This window comes from Trachinotus anak, unplaced genomic scaffold (assembly GCF_046630095.1).
Source record: "Trachinotus anak isolate AG129_WGS33_773 ecotype Australia unplaced genomic scaffold, CSIRO_AGI_Tana_v1 ptg000011l, whole genome shotgun sequence".
Lineage (NCBI taxonomy): Eukaryota > Metazoa > Chordata > Actinopteri > Carangiformes > Carangidae > Trachinotus > Trachinotus anak.
In genome coordinates, this window is record NW_027273862.1 from 12,293,916 (window position 1) to 12,311,836 (window position 17,921).

A 17,921-nucleotide genomic window follows, 5' to 3' on the forward strand; every position below is an offset into this window, starting at 1 on the left:
TAGTTTGGATGGAAAGCCTCTTCATCGCTTTTATCCTCATCATGGTCATCACTGTCGCCACCCATCCATCAAATACAGTCCGATTCCCGCTTATTCCAGTATGGTCTGCAAGCCCCTCCCCCCAGGGGGCATGGCTCGTTGTGTTTTGTTTTTTTTTTTTATTAATTAATTTTTTATTTTTTCTAGGAGGGGTGAGGTGGGGGAGAGGGCTGTAGACTTGACTGGCTGCACCTCTGAGGAGGAGGAGGAGGAGCAAAAAGCATCCATTTATCCATCGTGTTTGTCTTTCTCCTTGAGTCCATCATCTTACCCGCGTTTCAGAGTCTGTTGGTGTCTCTATCCAAGATCCAACTCTACCTTGGGGTCTGTAGCGCCCCCTATGATTGTAAATTGAGGGTGAACTTCCACTGCTGGTTGAGGCTGGGGCTGCAGACCTCCACAGTGAGCCCGCCCATCCTGGCACTGCGGCTGTCCAGACAGAGGTTGCTGCCAACGTGACGAAGCTTCGAGTTGGACTCAATCTGCTCCCATTTCTGTTGAGAAGAAAACGACAATATGATACACGCATTCAAAACACATACTGTGCAGAAATGTCAAACAAATGTCCTGAGAGATGAGAGAGGGGCTGCTGACCAAACTCGGACTCTTTACCTGTCTGCTGTCATTCTCTCGACAGCCTTGTAGTTTGATGAGGGATCCGGCTGTTCTGTCCACCACAGTCAGACACAAGTCCATGTGTTTAACTGATTTGTCCTTGGTTAGGGCCCATTCCTGGACAGAAATACATATATGTGAAAATATTAGTATGAATGCATCCACACTTCTGCATGCCTGCATATTCTGGGGGGAGTGATGTTCTGAGCAGGGCCTTTTCCAATAATTCAAGTATTGGCAAATATCATGTCCTTACCTGATGTTTTATTTTATAACATCATACATACTTATAGTTTTACCTTCTTTATGAGAGCAAATAAAAAGGAACATTTTTGTTCTATAATGTTATGTGCTACAAACTAATGCAGCAATAGATAATAATGTATCTGTGTTTTATTATACTCTTCCTCTATAACTGACACCCAAAGGAAGAACTGCTAGTATCCACCATGTTGTCTAAAGAGCCACATTTTCATTTACATGTATAATTTAACAGGGCGCTGCAATTAATTTCAAGCTAGATTTGACACAGCACAAGTTTGTTTTTAAAACTGCAAAATTACTCATGTTGCAAGAACCGCAAAATGATGAGAGTAAAGCAGATATGTAAAGTCAGTGTCTGTGACTGCAGTTTCCCCCTCTACACCTGTCACTCTATTTCAAGAAAAAACTATTTGAGAAACTGCTGACAGAAACACACTGGTGGAAGCTCATGCACACACTCACTCACTCTCACACACACACACACACAGTGGACACCCTCCACATCCAAAGTGCTCCAAGAAATTACCACATCCTCTAAGGGCTATGTCAAAATACTTCAATGAACAGAAACTCTGTAAGTTCAGTGCATCTGTCACTACAGTCGTGCCAACAGAAAAATCACGCTGTTTGTATCATTTGACCTAAAACAGCTCAACACCCCCTGTATTCTCACCATGAGTGCCACCACCTGCACCCCAGGTGTTTCTAGAGCAAGGATTTGACAAGCTGACCTGTGTGTGTCCTCTTGGTAACGCTACCTGGTTTCCCCCAGCGTTGTGGCATTCATAGACGCCCACCACCCCGTCGGCAAAATGACCCAGGGTGTCCAGACAGTTTCCTCCCTGCTGCAAGGCTCCAAATGCTATGTCCTGGTGATCTGGCACCCTAAACACACACAGTGTTGTCAGATTGTATATTAACTCTATGAAGATATTAAAGCTTTATAATTTGTATAAGGCAGAAATGGATGGATGTATGATGTCAGAAAAGGAAAGAGCCAATAGGACAGTATAGTACTTAAGTTATTACATCTGAAACAATTCAAATGTAGAACTTTTACATTTATGTATTATTTATCTCATTCATGCATGACAGCCTGCCAAAATGTAATAATGAGCTTAAATTGAAATTGCAGATAATGGTTAGTCATTAGTGTCATTACAGTCATTTGCACCCTATCATATTACATAAAATGCTCTCATCGCCTTACCTCAGTTCAGGGTAGACATTCTCCAGGTACCATTTAAATGGCTTACAGCTTAATCTCCTCTTCATCTCCAAACGGCTCTGGATACTAAGAGAGAGGAAGAGACAACCAGAGAATTAAAGCATTGATCACTTGTGGTTTCCAATACATCTCTAAAGTTTGATTGAATAACAGCCCTGTTCAGTCATTCCATGAGGGCAGGGAGTGGAGGCCCAGGGCACAACTGAGGCGACATCCTCTTGGGAAAATAACTGATTAGGCTGGCACTGGAGGGAGATGCCCAGACTGTTCCCACAAGGTCACACAAGAAGCATTTTTATCTTTGTCTCTAGACTGCACAGACTATTCTGGATGTGTGTAGAGACACAAAGAAGCAGGAAGCCAGTTTGCAGATAAGGTGGAAAAGAAAAGGAACAGAAAACACAACAACAGGAACAAACACACGACAATAACAATGCTCATGTTTGGTAAGTATAATGTTTACCATGTTCAACATCTTAGTTAAATGTGTTACGACTACGTACTAAAAGTAGAGTTAAGACTGACTGATGGGAATGTCATTAGTTTTGCAGTATTTGGTAATGAACCAAAGTGTCGGACATATTTAAATGTTGACCACATGATGGTGCTACATGAAATGTCACTTAAGTTATCAGCGTTAATCCTGGAGGGGGGGGGGTGAGTACATCCAGCAGTTGTCGGCACAAAGCCACAAATGTCGACCTTGTGGATTTATGTCAGTCCATCTAGTAGATGGTAAAATATTCCACTGGATAAGTGAGAACTTTGAAAAGTCCAGGGATCCTAAAAGTCATCAGGTGTCATCCTCTGGGCAACATGAATATCTGTACAAGATTTCACGACAATCCGTCCAATAGTTGTTGAGATATTTCAGTCTAATTTTGGTCACTAGCGCTGCTAAAAACTCTAAAACAATCATGGTTTAATATCCATGTAACATTTTCATGGAGCTTTGCCATCTGGTCCTTGATCCTTTTACCAGTGCCGTTAGTGTCCATTATGCTCTTCTGCTTTGCCCTGTGCTGTTATAATTTCACACTAATCCCTTCAGCGCATCAAATAACATGGCAGTCTTTTGATCAGTGCAAATGAGGCGCTGACTTTTCGCCCTCTTTTAAGCCACATTAACTACCTCATGTCAGTTCCATAAAAGGGGTTACTGACTCCTTTTACAGCTGCCATAATGCTAATTGGCAAACTCATTAATGTGCCCATTCATGTGGCGGCCTTTGTGATTTTGTGATTTAGCGACATTATTCTGTTTGACTCCTGTAAGGTTTGCACTTAAGGGTACTTACTTTCCGTATGGGACGTTTCTCGCTGAAGGGACAGCAGCATAGTAGAAGTTTTTATACTCATCCATCCACACTTCTGCTGCTCTCCTTGTGTTCCTGAGAGGGGGCAGCGAAAAAACCAAAAATTCAGTGAGGGGTGAGGGACGGAGAAGAGACAGAAGAGATATGTGTGATAGAAGAGATGTGACATCAAACAGGGTAAAAGAATCGGTGAAGAGAAATAAGGATGAAGAAGTAAAAATGTGTTTATGTTTTGTGACAAGTGACAAACAAAATGAGACAGAGAGTGGCAGTGACAGAGAGAGAGAGAGAGAGAGAGAGAGAGAGAAACAGGGACAGAGACAGATTAAGGACAGAGGTATGTGGCAGACTGCACCAGTGTTGCATGGGAGCTGTGTCCAGACATGACCAGTCATCTCCAAATTGGACATACTGTGTGTGTCTGTGTGTGTAGTGTCCAAGACATGTGGCACTAGACAGACAAAAACATGGACACGCGCAGACACTGCCCTGCTCTGACTTCTCAGTTTTTCACACATCTGTACAGCGGATAGAGTTTCACCGGTTGAACAGATAACTGTGAACGTCTGCTTATTTTTCCGGTTGATGCACTGATTGTTCAACAGTGTGTGTGTGTGTGTGTGTGTGTGTGTGTGTGTGTGTGTGTGTGTGTGTGTGTGTGTGTGTGTGTGTGTGTGTGTGTGTGTGTTGACATGATGTGAAATGACGCTTTTTCAAATTTTCATTTTTTCTGACACAGCACTGTCAGACTATGTGTCAGCGGGAGTCAGAGCTTGATTTGATCATATCTGCTTTCTTTCTAGAAATGGGGTTTTCAGTATTTTTACACGGTGTCCTCCCCTCAGACAAAATCAAGACAATCTCACTCCCACAACTGTTTGAGTTTTTTGTCTGTTTGTAAACAGGTTTTCAACACAAACATCAGTACATAAATAGAGGAAAGTGTCAGTGTTCCAGGAATATAAGAACCATGTTGATGGATGGGACACTGTGAGCCTTGGTAACCCCTATATTAATAGATTTTGTCATACCTTTTGTTACTCTTTGTCTTACTTCTATTTGGGGATAATCATGCTCTAACATTTGGAACTGCCATTCCCATAATGCTTCGGGGGATGTAAACAGAAAGTATAATGGTGCCGTGGAGTCTGAGAGATGGCTCCAACTTAAGCCCTGTTATTTTTTAGCATATATTTGTTTAAAATTTGCAACATTAAAATGATGTCAAATTAACAATTGCTGTTGCAGTATACACATGGATGTACAGACAGCTACGACTGGATTACTGTGATATTGAAGACAATTTTAAAATGTGATGATTCTGTGATGACAGTTCTGGAGTTAAGAGGAACGTCTTTTATTCTAAGTGGAAAGTAATGTCAGATTAGTTGCAGCCCTGAACATTATTGATCTTGGATCATGAGACAGTTCCCAGTTAACTGTCAGAGAACGGCTAAATTCTATGTTGCAACTGGAAAGACTGATAAAAGGTCTAATGACTCGTCAAATGCAGCCATGCTGTCGACAGGTAGAGAACATGTGCCTGTGATGCTTTAAAGTGACACAAGTTTAGAGAAAGCTGCCTTCAGTGCTTTCATCATGAGCACTGGACAAATAACTGACTACACTGTTGCATTTAGCCTTTTGGTTTTCTTACAAACAGGGAAACTGAACTTCTGGCACAGCGAATGTCTTCGTTCACACAGTTATGCCTTAATGAGGCTTCTGCTAGCATATTTCCACACTAGCATTTACTGGTCTGAAAGCCCCAAGATCAACTACACAGGCATGTGTGGATGAGTTAACTTAAAGTCCAGATGTTCAGCTGTTTCAATATTTTCCGCTGTAACTGTTTACATTGTGCAGAAATCTCCATTTCATCCCGATCCACCTGCACCGCAGCTACAGAGACGATGCTCACTAGGGAACTTTATATGGGGTTTAGAGAGGCTTTTCTTCACACCGATTGTAAGTCGGTCTTGTCTCAGCTACTCTCAGAAATGCTGCTCTCAAAAAGAACAATTATGATGCCGTCCAAGCAGGCAAAACAGGTGCTGTCTCGCAACTCCCCAGGGTCACCACCGGTGGCCATATGGGACACGTTTTATTCAGACTAAAGGGCAAGATGTTGAACTGAGGCAGCCTCAAAGCACAGATGAAGCTGTTCTGAATTGTGAGCCTCCATTGTTGTGGCTGATACGTGAGAACGCCACTGCACCTGTCGATTAATAAATGATATCTTGAATTGTTGGAAAGGGTTATGCGAATACAAATGAGACTGTGTAACTGACAAAACCATGCTGGGATTGTAGTCCACAGGAGGTGTCTTGTTTGGAGTGGCAGAGCCACACCAATAGCAAACAAGTCATAATAAGCTCTGAGACTGTTTGATCTAATGTTGCAGCTCATATCCACTGGAGCCTTTGTAAGCATTAACCCCAGTGTTTAAACATGGGTGCACTTTGTGTGTTGCTGGATTAATTTCTACATCCTTGTTGGTCAGAATCTTGTCTGCAGCGTTGTGTAGCTAAAGGAGCTATGAAGTCATTTTCTCCTGCAACTGAAAGACTGCATTTATCACAGCACATCAGTGACAGATATCACTAAAAATTTCACAGATACCAACTTAAGAGAGTGATCAGATAAGTCCAAAGATGCTCCACATCTTGGCCTATATCGCCTTTCATTTTGTTTTTGGTTTTTTTCCCTGCACTATTTACGTGACTGGGAGAACCAGGGAAACCACAATCACTTCAAACTCCCTGTTATCTGTTTGTGGATCCACCCTGACTTTCTTAATCAGGGCCATGAGGGTTTGTTTGGCGCGTTTCCAGGGGTGGTTTCTTGTGATTGGACACCGTTTCATAGCAGGAGATCCGTATCTTTCCATGTATGATGTTCCTCATTACTGACGTTGAGTGATTATGTTGTCACATTTATCAGAGCTTTTAAGAGCAGCACAAGCAAAAACAGATCTTCCATATTTAACAAGAGCATTCATTCCTAATCTGAAGCCATTTTTCCTGTGATAACTTTGCTTTTAATTGTTGTGGCTTGGTTTTCATGATATAATATAGATTTGATTCTCAGAGCTGTGGTAGAACTCAGTAACGTATGTTCAGTCATTTACACCACAGTACTTGATGCAAATAACTTGAACCTGAAATATTTTCAGTAAAAAGAGACGCCTACAGAGAGGAGGGCCGGGCAATACAATAACACACTGGTTTCTGATGTGACTGTAAATACATCTGAGGGTATTGTTATTATAATATTACGATGGAGCTTAAATGAGGAGAAAATCCTTCATTTCCTTCTAGCATCTGGTCTGAGGGTTTTGGTCATATCACATGAACTTCATCAGCAGCTGGATTTTGCCCAGTTGTTATTTAATTGTTCAACTAAATTGAATAACCACTATCCAACCATCCAGGAGAGGCTGAACAATGGCAGGAATGCAACATGTGTGGATGGGAAATGTTGTCCTTGAGTCAATAATGGTTGGAGGCTCGGAGTGTTTTACAGTCTTGGCATATGTGTATGTGTGTGTTTGTCACCTTGCAAACACAGTCCCGCTGCCACCAGGGAAGGTGTATGGATGTTGCTTTCTGAAGACGTGGCCAACTCGACTGCAGGGGATGATCTCCAGACTGCCACCACACTGCCACACACGAAATGAGATCTCTGAAACACACACACACACACACACAGGTCAAAAACACTTTTCTTTTCCCACACTTGTTCCAGCAAATTGTTTCCATAACAATATCACAATTAATTCACAGTCAAGCGCCTTGAGAGAAGCACGGATCGTTCTGAACTGAATTCAGACAAAGGCAGCAGGGAGACACAGCTGTTATTATATCATTGTACTGTTTGAAAAATGAGGTCTATTGTATACACTAATTTTCACTCAATACTAAGTCTAATTATTAACACATTAACACTGTATTTTTCTAAGCTCAACACTACTCTGGAAGATGCTTTACCCCATATCTGACCACCAAATTACTGAAAGGTGTTTTGTTTCTTTTATCATAAACCCAGATGATCTCATGAGTTAACCATCAGCCTGAAACACATTTCTGGAGTTACTTTAAAACCAGATCTCATGGGAAAGAGGAGATTTCATAAGTGGACAGGAATCTGTGGATTTCAAGCCAAAAGAACAGCATTTGTGATAGAAAGAAATTACAGCTATGTGCCTGTTTAAGATCTAAACAAGCAGTTTGCCATTTCCCAAAATATCAAACTAATATTTAAAAGTGTCTGGAAAAACTCCTGACACGCCTGTCACCTTTACAGGCTGAAGGTGAGGGTGTGAGACAACAGCGGCCATGTTATTCTCTTTTTTTTCTCTGACATCCATTACTGTGTCATACTTTAATCCGCTCTACTGTGATTCTACTGACTTCATTTCTCCACTGTGACTCTGCTGAAGTTAAATTTGTACTGTAATGGCACTCACCCAGGTTCTCTCCTCCCCATACATCCATCATCATGTCATACTTTCCCAGCAGCTCAAAGTATTCCTTATCCATGACGAATAGACCTCCTGCTATCATTGGAGTCCTGCAGGGGCAGAGAGAGAAAGAGGGCAGGCCGATGGAGTGAGGACGAGAGTGAGATTAGTTGCTGATGGCAACTGGCAACCAAAAGTGTGTCAGTACTGTGTGAATACAAGTGAGTAAGTGTGTGTGTGTGTGTGTGTGTGTGCATTTCTGTCTTACTTTATGGGTGCGATGGGGTTGCCTTGTCTCGCTCGTCTCTGCTCCACAGTCATGTAGTCCCATTTAAACACCAAATTCCAGTCGAAGCCTACCGACACACGCACACACACACACACACACACATGCACACACGCACGCACGCACACACACACAAAGGACAGAAGATCAAGACCATTATGGTCATTAGATCCTAATCTCCACAGTGCAGTATACCGCTTTGGCACTTTCTATTCCATTAATATATTTTAGTTTTAGTTTTTTTACAAACAGGAAATTGTAAAAGATGTGTCAATAGATTTCAATCAAACTAAACTTGAAACACAGCTGACATTTTAAATTGAAAACTTAAACCTGCTTTAATTGATTTTTTTTGGCCACGTGGGGGCAGAGGAAACCAGCTGTGACCACAACATCGATATATCATCACTTTTTAAACTAACATGGTGAACTTGTTAGCAAACATTTGACTATTTACACTTCCAGCAAACTGAGAGTAACATTAACATTTATTTGGAGTAATCTCTCTGAATTTAGATCCAATATTCAATCTCTTATTAGCTGTGTTAGTGGTCTCCACCAATTCCTGAGGGAAATATCTGGCTCTTTAGCTGCTCAATATTCCAGCTCCAGTTCACCAGCTAGTTGCTAACTGTGTGTGTCTGCTGTTTGGTGCCGTACAACTTGTGCACAGTGAGTTTTAAAGCTTTTTTGCTGAAACCAGTTGCGGCCAAAAACTATGGCAATAAGAGCAGTGAGACTGAACCAAATTCTTTGAAGGTTCATCTCTATGAGTGATCTCTGTTATAATTACATGCAGTCATCCGATACATTTTAATACAGAAATATTGATTAGGGCTGGTTTAATGAGAAAGTAAATACTAGACTAAGACTACACGTGTCAACACTGTGATAGTTTTATTATCTATTTCAGCTGTGAGCACCTCTTCAATTTTCAGTGTGCACTGCACTGTGGGGCAACAGTGTCCATTTACACCACATTCAACAAACAAGCAAATTTACTACGTACCCGGACGTATTTGAGTGTCACTTTATCAGTGTCAATGCAGACCATACTTAAAATTAGAAATAGTATGTAGTGTGGAAGCGTGTGTTAAGCTGTTAAACTAAATATGCTGGCTATAGAGTTGGCAGACGTGCTTGTGTTGTACCTGTGGGGTCTGATAGGATTCAGTTGTGAAAGTTAAGATTAGGGTTATAGGCAAGGAAATCAATATGTCAATAACAGGTCCCAATGAATATAGTAAAACAAAGATGTGTGTTTATGTGTGTATGTGTGTGTTGATGTACCTCTCTACTGGGGTACTTTACCTCCTTTCAGATCGGCTGAGGCTCCTACGTACTGGAAGTTGTCCATGTTGATGACGTCAATGATAGGAGAAACTACTCTGGACTTATCCTGAGAAGAAAGGACAGAGAAAAAAAATAATTGATTAAAAATTTTTTCAGCTCCAGTCAAACTCTGAATGGAAATAACAGGAGAACCAGCTCATAAATAAATTACTACAAATAAAAGGACCAAAGGAAACAAAGCTACAGATGACTGAGCACTTCACCATGTTTTGTGGAATTTTAAAGCAGAAGTAAATACCTCCCTCAAGTCCAATGATTCATACGTTTAGTCTGCGTTCTATATTCAGTTTATCACTCTGTTTACGAAGGAGAACAGAAAGTAAAGCAGCCCTGTCTTTTCACATCAAATCAAACGCTGAGCTGAAAGCCGCAGAGCTACATCATGCAGTAGTTTAGAGAAAGGATCGCTCCAGCGGTCTGAATGACAACAACAGGAAGAGGCTTCCAGGTACTGACTGAGTTTATTTATCTTGGGCTGAGACACTTTGATATGACACAAGATGTTTTACCCACACAGATAACATTTTCCTTTCTTTTTTTTTTTTTTTTTTTTTGTATTGAGTGATTTATTATTTAGAAGTGCAACTAAAGCAAAAAAGCAAAGTGAATTAGTCTGACAGGAAAATGTTTCAGTTTTGGCTCCAGGCATTTATTAACTCAGGAATGAAAAAAAACGATACTTCAGTACCAAGTCGATGGCAAAATTATGAAAAAGTGATGGTTCTTGTTTTTCTACAGTACGAGACGTACTGTAGATATCGTGGGTACTGGACATGTGATTCCTCTGGGACTGAGGAGTGCACTATTACAACCCTACAAACGCTCTAGTCTGACACCAACTCAAAGGAGGCAGGCGCAGTAAACAATAACAACAACATGTGGAGTGGCAGCAGCGAGTGTGGGTGCAGCAACAGGTCCATTATGACTTGTGGAAGAAAGAGGAAAAAAAAAAAACAAAACACGCCAAGACTGGTGCATTTGACGCAGATCATCAGGGACAAGTTATAGACAACTAGACGCCAGTATGCAAAGTATTTCAAATGAAAGGAGGAAACACCTCAAATCAGAATTTTCACGTGCTGAAATCTTACTGCCATCGCCTGTGAACTGTGACAGCTGGTGTCCATGGTAGCAACGCTCCACAAACAATGTTCACAGAGGCTAATGTGATCTTGTTTAGGCTAACATAGCGACAGCTCATAATGTGAGCTGGGTGTTCGACTTACTACCAGATTTCTGGTGTGGTGACGTCCCCCAGTTTCTTCTCAAGTTATACTAAAAGGCTTCACTGTAAATCTGTTATGGAGCCAAGTTTAGGTTTATTATGTTTCAGGATCTTCTTTTAGCTTGTTGTGGTTAGGAAAGAAAGAAAGATAAAACTGTGAGGGGTCTGTCTTTCTAAAATCAAAATGATGCCTTGGGTGGAAAAGAGGCAGGTTTCATCTCTATACAACTGTTCAGATACTATTATGCTCCCACAAGATAAAAATCATCTCACTGCATAACAAAGTGATTACATTCCTTGCTCTGACAGAAACTGTGGTTTATACAATCAGTCTTTAATGTCTCATTTTCCTCTTAATATAAAAAGATTTTTTCAGATATTTCAGGTCAGAAAATGAAAATCTGCAGCTGTGCTTTTATAATGAAAAAGTCCAAACACTCCTGTGTTATTGGAGCAATGTCATGCGTTCTTTGTTTTTCTTTGATAATAAGACACTGACTGACTTCCAGCTCCAGGGGATCTGCTTTGGAGCTGACCTCCGACTTCTGTGTGAAAGAGGGAAGTGAAAAACAAATTCTCCAATAGACAGAACATAACTTTATCACTATTGTGAAGCAACTGAGATCAAGTCTTTTTAAACAATCCATTGGTGTCGGTGTAATAACGGGACAAACTGAGATGACATCACATCCACTTAAAGCCGTCACAGTGCTATTCTTTTTCCAAATGTGAAGTGCACAGACTTAGTTGATGTGGAGTGAATATACCAAAAAACTGAAACTGTATTGGTTACAACTAATTGATAGTGCTATAGCACTGCTTTTAAAACATAAAAGTGTGAGGACTGTCGACATGCATTTTCCCTTCACTGTCACTTTAAAAAGAAGCCTTTCTTCATTTCATGCAGCCTTTACAGGAGGAATGGAGGCCAAACCAGAGTGACTACACTAAGCCACTGTAATAGAATTAAATACCAGTATTAATGCATTAAGGTGTGTCAGTGGACCTGTGTGTGTGCATGTATGTGTGTGTGTGCATGTGTGTGTGTGTGTGTGTGTGTGTGTGTACCTCAGCCACTCTCTCCAGCAGCGGCTCTAGCCAGTGGTCATTACATTCACAGTGAGAATCCAAAAATGTGAGGACTGGCGCTGTGGCAGCATCCGCACCACGAACCCTTGAACGCATCAGCCCTGAGGGAAACATCAATTACAGAAAACAAAAAAAAAAAACTTAATTAATACCAACCTTCCTGTCACCATACGGAATAGTTTCCTCCCACATGTGATGGAACTGCACTGGGATATTTTTCGGGACAAAAATATCTTCTTCTCCTTTTCTAATTACCTTCTCTGCGGTCGTTCCTCAACACACGCACTTTCTCAATCTTCCCCAGCAACGCTCCGTCCTCGGCTGAAACACACACAAAACAGGGTTCACACAGGTGAGACTCACATTACATTTGCATTTACACGTTGATAATAGTGGGTCCGAGTGTGTGTGTATAATGTGTTTGTATGCATTCCTCACGGTTATCGCTGTAGTCGTCAACCAGGATGATCTCTTTGACCAAGTGAGGAGGACTTTTCTTCAAGACACTGAACAAGAAGAAGAAGAAAGGTATTGAGGAAAAGAGAACCTCAGCCTACAAAATGAAAATAGAAAAGTTTTCGAAGGGGACAGCACACACACCATTCACCTACCTGACGACAGTCCGCAACAGAGCAGAGCGAGCTTCATTGTGGAAGGTGATGACCACGCTGGAGGCTGGGAGGTCTGACTTCCATTGTTTATGTCTGCAACTGCAAGCACAAGAAATCTTAGAAATTAGGGAAGAACGACAGAAAACTACAAACTGTACAAACACTCCTACGCACGTAAGCACGCAACTGAATGTGTGAGCCAAGCTGTGAGCTGGAATCGCTCCCTAAACAGATCCTTAATACAGGAACACAATAAAAGGATTCAGTACACACGGACACTAAGGTACAAACACACACACACAAATACTTGAGTTATGCTCTGCTGAAGCCAATACTGACAGTGGTTTTGCAGACCGCAGGGCAAAATTCCCATGAGACTGTGTGTGTGTGTGTGTGTGTGTGTGTGTGTGTGTGTGTGTGTGTGTGTGTGTGTGTGTGTGTGTGTGTGTGTGTGTGTGTGTGTGTGTGTGTGTGTGTGTGTATCTCACATGAACGGGTGTGTTTCAAGAAATTAACCTTCATTTTCTGCCAGCACAGATGTTTTCTCAGCTGGGGTTTGTATGTGCAGTATATAATATGTATGCACTGTATAAAAAACGACAGTACATGCTTAATGTACAGAACAAACTGTCATTGAATTGTCTGTGTGAATGATGTGCATCGTTCTTTTGTCCCTGTTCCATCTGTCAAAACCCAAAAGAAGGAAATCTGGAGCTGCATCAATCTTGAATCGACGTCCTCCTGTACATTTATACTGATAAAAAAAAAAAAAAATGTGTAGGATCACTATACTAATACTGGGTAAGGTCTTGTACTGCTGCCACATGATTGGCTGAATGGATAACTGCAATACGCAGGTGTTCCTTATAAGGTGCTCGTGAGCGTAGAGCTGAACAATAAATCTACAAGTGCTTTTGATGGTGTGTTGAAACCTCTGTGCCACTGACCCAGCAAGGCTTTTACTTTTTTCTGGGAAACCTTCACAGTCAATGCTGCTTCATGCTGTGCAAATGACACATCACTAACAGATCAATGAGAGACACATCCCTGCTCTTTTAGTAGGCTAATGGCTCGAGCTGTCTGAGTTAGGTCAATACATCAGCGAGGCCAGGCCACTGCCTGATAAAAATAGTCTTTGAATCACACAGTGTGCATCCAGACAGACGACAGTGATGGCAGAAGTTTCGTTTCCCCGTGTCTCGAGCTGATTTACAGCTAAACTTCAGTCACTGTTGTTAAACCGACTATAAAAACAAGTTCAGCATCAATTTGTAACAGTAACGTTACAGTGAACTGGAAATGCGGCACAAACTGATCAGTATTAATTTGTAATGTATCCAGATGTTATTGAATAGAATGATCCTAGATTCCTTGAATGACTCCAATTTTCCATAATGGTCTTGTCCCTCTGCGGAGCAGGTTGAGGCACAGCCAGAAAACAAAAAGCCTGTTACAGTGTAGACATGTTCCTCTGACTCAGAGTATGAAAATATGATCCCTCTGAGAACAGGTTCGTTCACTGTGTCTTGGAGCATCCTGGTTTGCTCAGCGTGATCCTTCACTTGAAGCCAGTCAACTGTAAAACAGTCACTGTACCACAGGAATCAGACAAGTGTTCATACCCTGACTCGCGCATCAAATTCAGTCACTTTTCATGACTTTCAAATATTGGTTTGATATAATTCCATGGCACAAAATAACCATGCTTGGGGTAAGACTCAAAACTAGGTAACAACCAGATATTTTTACTTATTATTTGGTCAAAAAATCCTGCAGAAATCATAAAGGTTGTATTGTTTAAAACATTTAATTCTTTAAAAAGGTCCATGAAACGTCTTTCAGAAGAATCAGACATAAGAATCAAGCTTACTAAAACATAATGACATGATATTATGTTGTGATTTATTTTGTCTCCTCTTCCATCTAAGAAGCAGAACAATCAACAGCTATTAGCAGAGCTTTGTTTTATGAACAGAGCAGACAGTGTGCAGTGCATGTCTGCTCTGCTGCAACTTCCTGGTTCCATCTGATAGACCACAATAGAGGGAGTTTCCAAGAGATCTTATCCAGTCTGGTTCCAATTAGTCAGACAGACAGATAGCAAAGACCAGCATGTACACACAAAATCCCTGCACCCACTCATGTAACAGGTTAGGACGGACTGCGTTGCTGTTCACAATCGTACCAACTGTAGGGTGTGTTAATCGCACAGGCACTCTGGGCATGAGCAGGGATACGTACTGGTCATGTCTTGTATCAGGCACGGCTCTGTCCATACGGAGTTTATCGCTCTCCACCTGGTTGAACTTGTTCCTGGCGTATGGGTCCTGACCTGGTCGGACCACTGTGGCTCCGACGTATAAATCCTGGTCAAAATCTTGCCAGCGCAATTTACCTGGACACACACACACACACACACACACACACACACATATATGAAGCACAGAGTCAATATATGTCCATAGAAGTTGAAGGATACACTATTTCAGTGTTGTCTTGCCAGTGGTTTAACAGAGATGGTACGTTGGAAAGATGGAGGGAAAGGTAAAAAAAAAAAAAAAAAAGCATAAGGATTGCATTCAATTGCAGATTTTCAAAACCTAAAATAAAGTCCACCAGAGAAAGTGAACAGGGTGTTAGGTGAACAGAAACACATGCTGACAATCCTCACATTGACAGGTTTGCTGTTATCTACATGGTTTTAGCCTGTTCAGTTAAAAAGGTATAAATTATGACATGAGTAATGTCCCATTTCTTCTTTGTGTTTCAACTTTTAGGTTAACACTAAACCACCACATAACAAAATGCAAATCCAGGTTTTAATAAGTAACATATTCTCAACGCAACTCTCATATTAAATAAAAATAGCATATCCAAAAATAAAAAGCTTCCACTAAAGATGATGCTTAAACCTTCATAAAGGCTGAAAATGTGTCTCAGGAATGAATGGGATTATACATCAGTGGGAATATGAAATGTAGGCAGCAGCCTGGCTGATGCAAGAATCCTTCACGACTGACAGGAAGGAAACCATGGCGCTTCAAGTTGCTGCTTGACAAGGCGGCAACATGGCACTGAGGAAAGCTTACATGAAATGTATGCTGCTGCTTATATGTTTAAAATATGCAGAACAGAATTCAGGAGACAAGGCGAGACGATTTTAGCAAAGCTTCAAAACACGAAAGAGCATTTATTATGCACTGCAGCGAGTCAGGAAAAAAAAAGAAAAAAAAAAAAACTGCATAAATTTTAGTTTTTACTAATTTACTGCTGCCTAAAAATATAAGTTTAGAAAGAGACGCTCTGAGAGCGCGTCGCGTCTGTCTGAGCAGATTACTGAGATCACTGTGTGCTTAACAGAGAAAGTTGTCATGTTTCATTTCACAGTTTATCACTGACTGCTGAGATACAGACACATGCGAATAATAATGCAACTAATTAGACGGGTGCAGCTGCTATGCTAATGGCTTGTGTTAAACATATGGTAGTGTGAGATTACACCATCTCTTAGTATGGACGAGTGTGTGCATGACAGGCGGAGGCAGGCAGACAGACAGACAGACAGCGAGCCTGACGAGGAGGAGAGAGCCAGCGGGCGTGTGGGTCTGCCCTGACGCCATGTGTATGTGTCTCGCATGTTAATTGGCTGAGGCTGGCGATGATCTGCCTGCGCCTATACAACAGTGCCTCCGAGACACTGCTGCATGTGTCAGAGAGCCTGATGTCCTTGCTGATTTCTATGTTTAGTGGCAGCAAGTAATTAATGCGGTGAAATTAATGTTTCAACCTCTCACTCTGGGAGTCTTTAACTCAGTCATTCTTTCACCGTTCCCTTTGTACGCTGAACCACTTAAAGTAGATTAACTATCCTTTTTTTTCTCTCTGGGATTACTCAGTCATCTGACGTTTTCCCGGTGCTCTCTCGGATGGTTTTAGCAGGTACACCCATTGAGACCCATCTGGTGTCTGCACTGGTGAATGGTGTGGTCTGTTGGTTGCCTTCACGGTCTTCTCTCTCCCTCTGCCTCTTGTCATTGAGCCGTTTCCACCCACAGCTGGTGACTGGTTGCTTTTGTTTGTTGCAACATTTTCTGTAAATCCCCTGATGCTGTCCTGTTTCCAACTGACGGCGGCTGGCAGGCGGGATGCTGCATCGTTCCCTCCATCAGTACTGAACCGCAAACCCTCCACCTACCAGCTCAGAGGACACCCGACGCTGGAGGTGCAAATGTGTCTTGGTGAAATACTGAAATAAACACAGGCTGAAAAGCAGTGTTTCACACAGTTGTGGAAAAAGTTGCTTTGTTTAGAGAAATAAACACTGTGGACAGAAATGAAGACACAAAGCACCGATGGCTGAGGAACATAAGGATATTGCGTACAGGCACCCACAACCTTAAAACCAAGGGGGGAATCTCCTCAGTAAGATCAAGGGCTAATTTACAGCTTTCTTTAAAGCAAAGCCAAAGGCCATGATGTTTCTTTTCTTCAGTTACCCACATTTCAATACACCTACATTAGGTGCAGAGTTTGTTCTGAAAGCACACAATTACAGCCAAATGAATCATGTCATAAAACAAAGGGTAATGATAAACAAATGATTCATACTAATTTTACTTTCACACACACCAAGCATCATTGAGACAGGTGTGGTCAGAAGAGAGCTCACAGGGTCCTGGAGGACACTTCCACATCATTGCAGCAAATACAGCAAAAAAAACTAACAAAAAAACAAGATAATACTAATAATAATTTTGAGTAAGAATTTTGACAAAAAATCTAAACTTGAATAAGTATTTTGTATTTTACATATAAAACATTTTATGTATTTTATTTTTCATGACATTTTTCATATTTTATAGACCAAAAGTTTATCGATCAGTCAATAAAATAATTGGCTGATGAATCAATTCGTGAAAAGAAAAAAATGTTAGTTTCAGTCCTAAACACGTCCTTCTGTGTCCTTTTCCTGCAGCTTTCAATCACACCAGACAGTCTTCGTTAGCGATGAGAGACGTTCTGTCATGTCTGTGTGTGTGAGCTGTGGGTGATACGCTGCCGTCGTCGAGTGTAAAGTCACCCTGAAGTTGAAATGCCCCCACTTCAACATTCAAATTGGATTCCATTTCTACTGCTGGATCAGATAAGAGTGTGTGTTCAGCGTTCGCAGGCCACAGTCTGGGGAAGGAGGGGCAGCGGCAGCTGCTTTGAGCCAAGCTGAGGATGAGAGCTGAATGAAAAGTCACTGCTCTGATGCTCTTTCTGCCGTGACCTCTCTGCTCTACTATGTTAGACTCTAAAACAATCTTTCACAAAGTCTGGGTGGAGACGCATAGTTGGGTTTGCGGGAGGATTAAAATGGATCGCTGAATTATTCTGGATAAATTAGTGGCTCCAACATCTGATGTATGTCATCACGTTGCTGGCTGCAAT

The 17,921-nt window shown here is 41.5% G+C and overlaps 1 protein-coding gene across 3 annotated transcripts in view; it reads right to left on the reverse strand.

The window, feature by feature from the left end:
* Positions 1–143: 143 nt before the first annotated feature.
* galnt2 (UDP-N-acetyl-alpha-D-galactosamine:polypeptide N-acetylgalactosaminyltransferase 2) overlaps positions 144–17,921 on the reverse strand; it is a 47,599-nt gene continuing 29,821 nt past the window's right edge. For 2 of the 3 annotated variants that reach the window (XM_071488110.1, XM_071488108.1), the window contains exons 3-16: positions 14,730–14,883; positions 12,489–12,587; positions 12,316–12,383; positions 12,133–12,198; positions 11,857–11,978; positions 9,522–9,609; positions 8,193–8,280; positions 7,931–8,034; positions 7,020–7,146; positions 3,445–3,537; positions 2,129–2,212; positions 1,650–1,803; positions 652–771; positions 241–533 (exon numbers count right to left, since the gene is read on the reverse strand). In XM_071488110.1, the coding sequence (XP_071344211.1) occupies positions 378–533; positions 652–771; positions 1,650–1,803; positions 2,129–2,212; positions 3,445–3,537; positions 7,020–7,146; positions 7,931–8,034; positions 8,193–8,280; positions 9,522–9,609; positions 11,857–11,978; positions 12,133–12,198; positions 12,316–12,383; positions 12,489–12,587; positions 14,730–14,883 (1,523 nt within the window). In that variant the 3' untranslated portion in view covers positions 241–377. Of the gene's footprint in view, positions 534–651; positions 772–1,649; positions 1,804–2,128; positions 2,213–3,444; positions 3,538–7,019; positions 7,147–7,930; positions 8,035–8,192; positions 8,281–9,521; positions 9,610–11,856; positions 11,979–12,132; positions 12,199–12,315; positions 12,384–12,488; positions 12,588–14,729; positions 14,884–17,921 lie in introns of all 3 variants that reach the window. The other variant, XM_071488109.1, reaches the window with a different exon arrangement.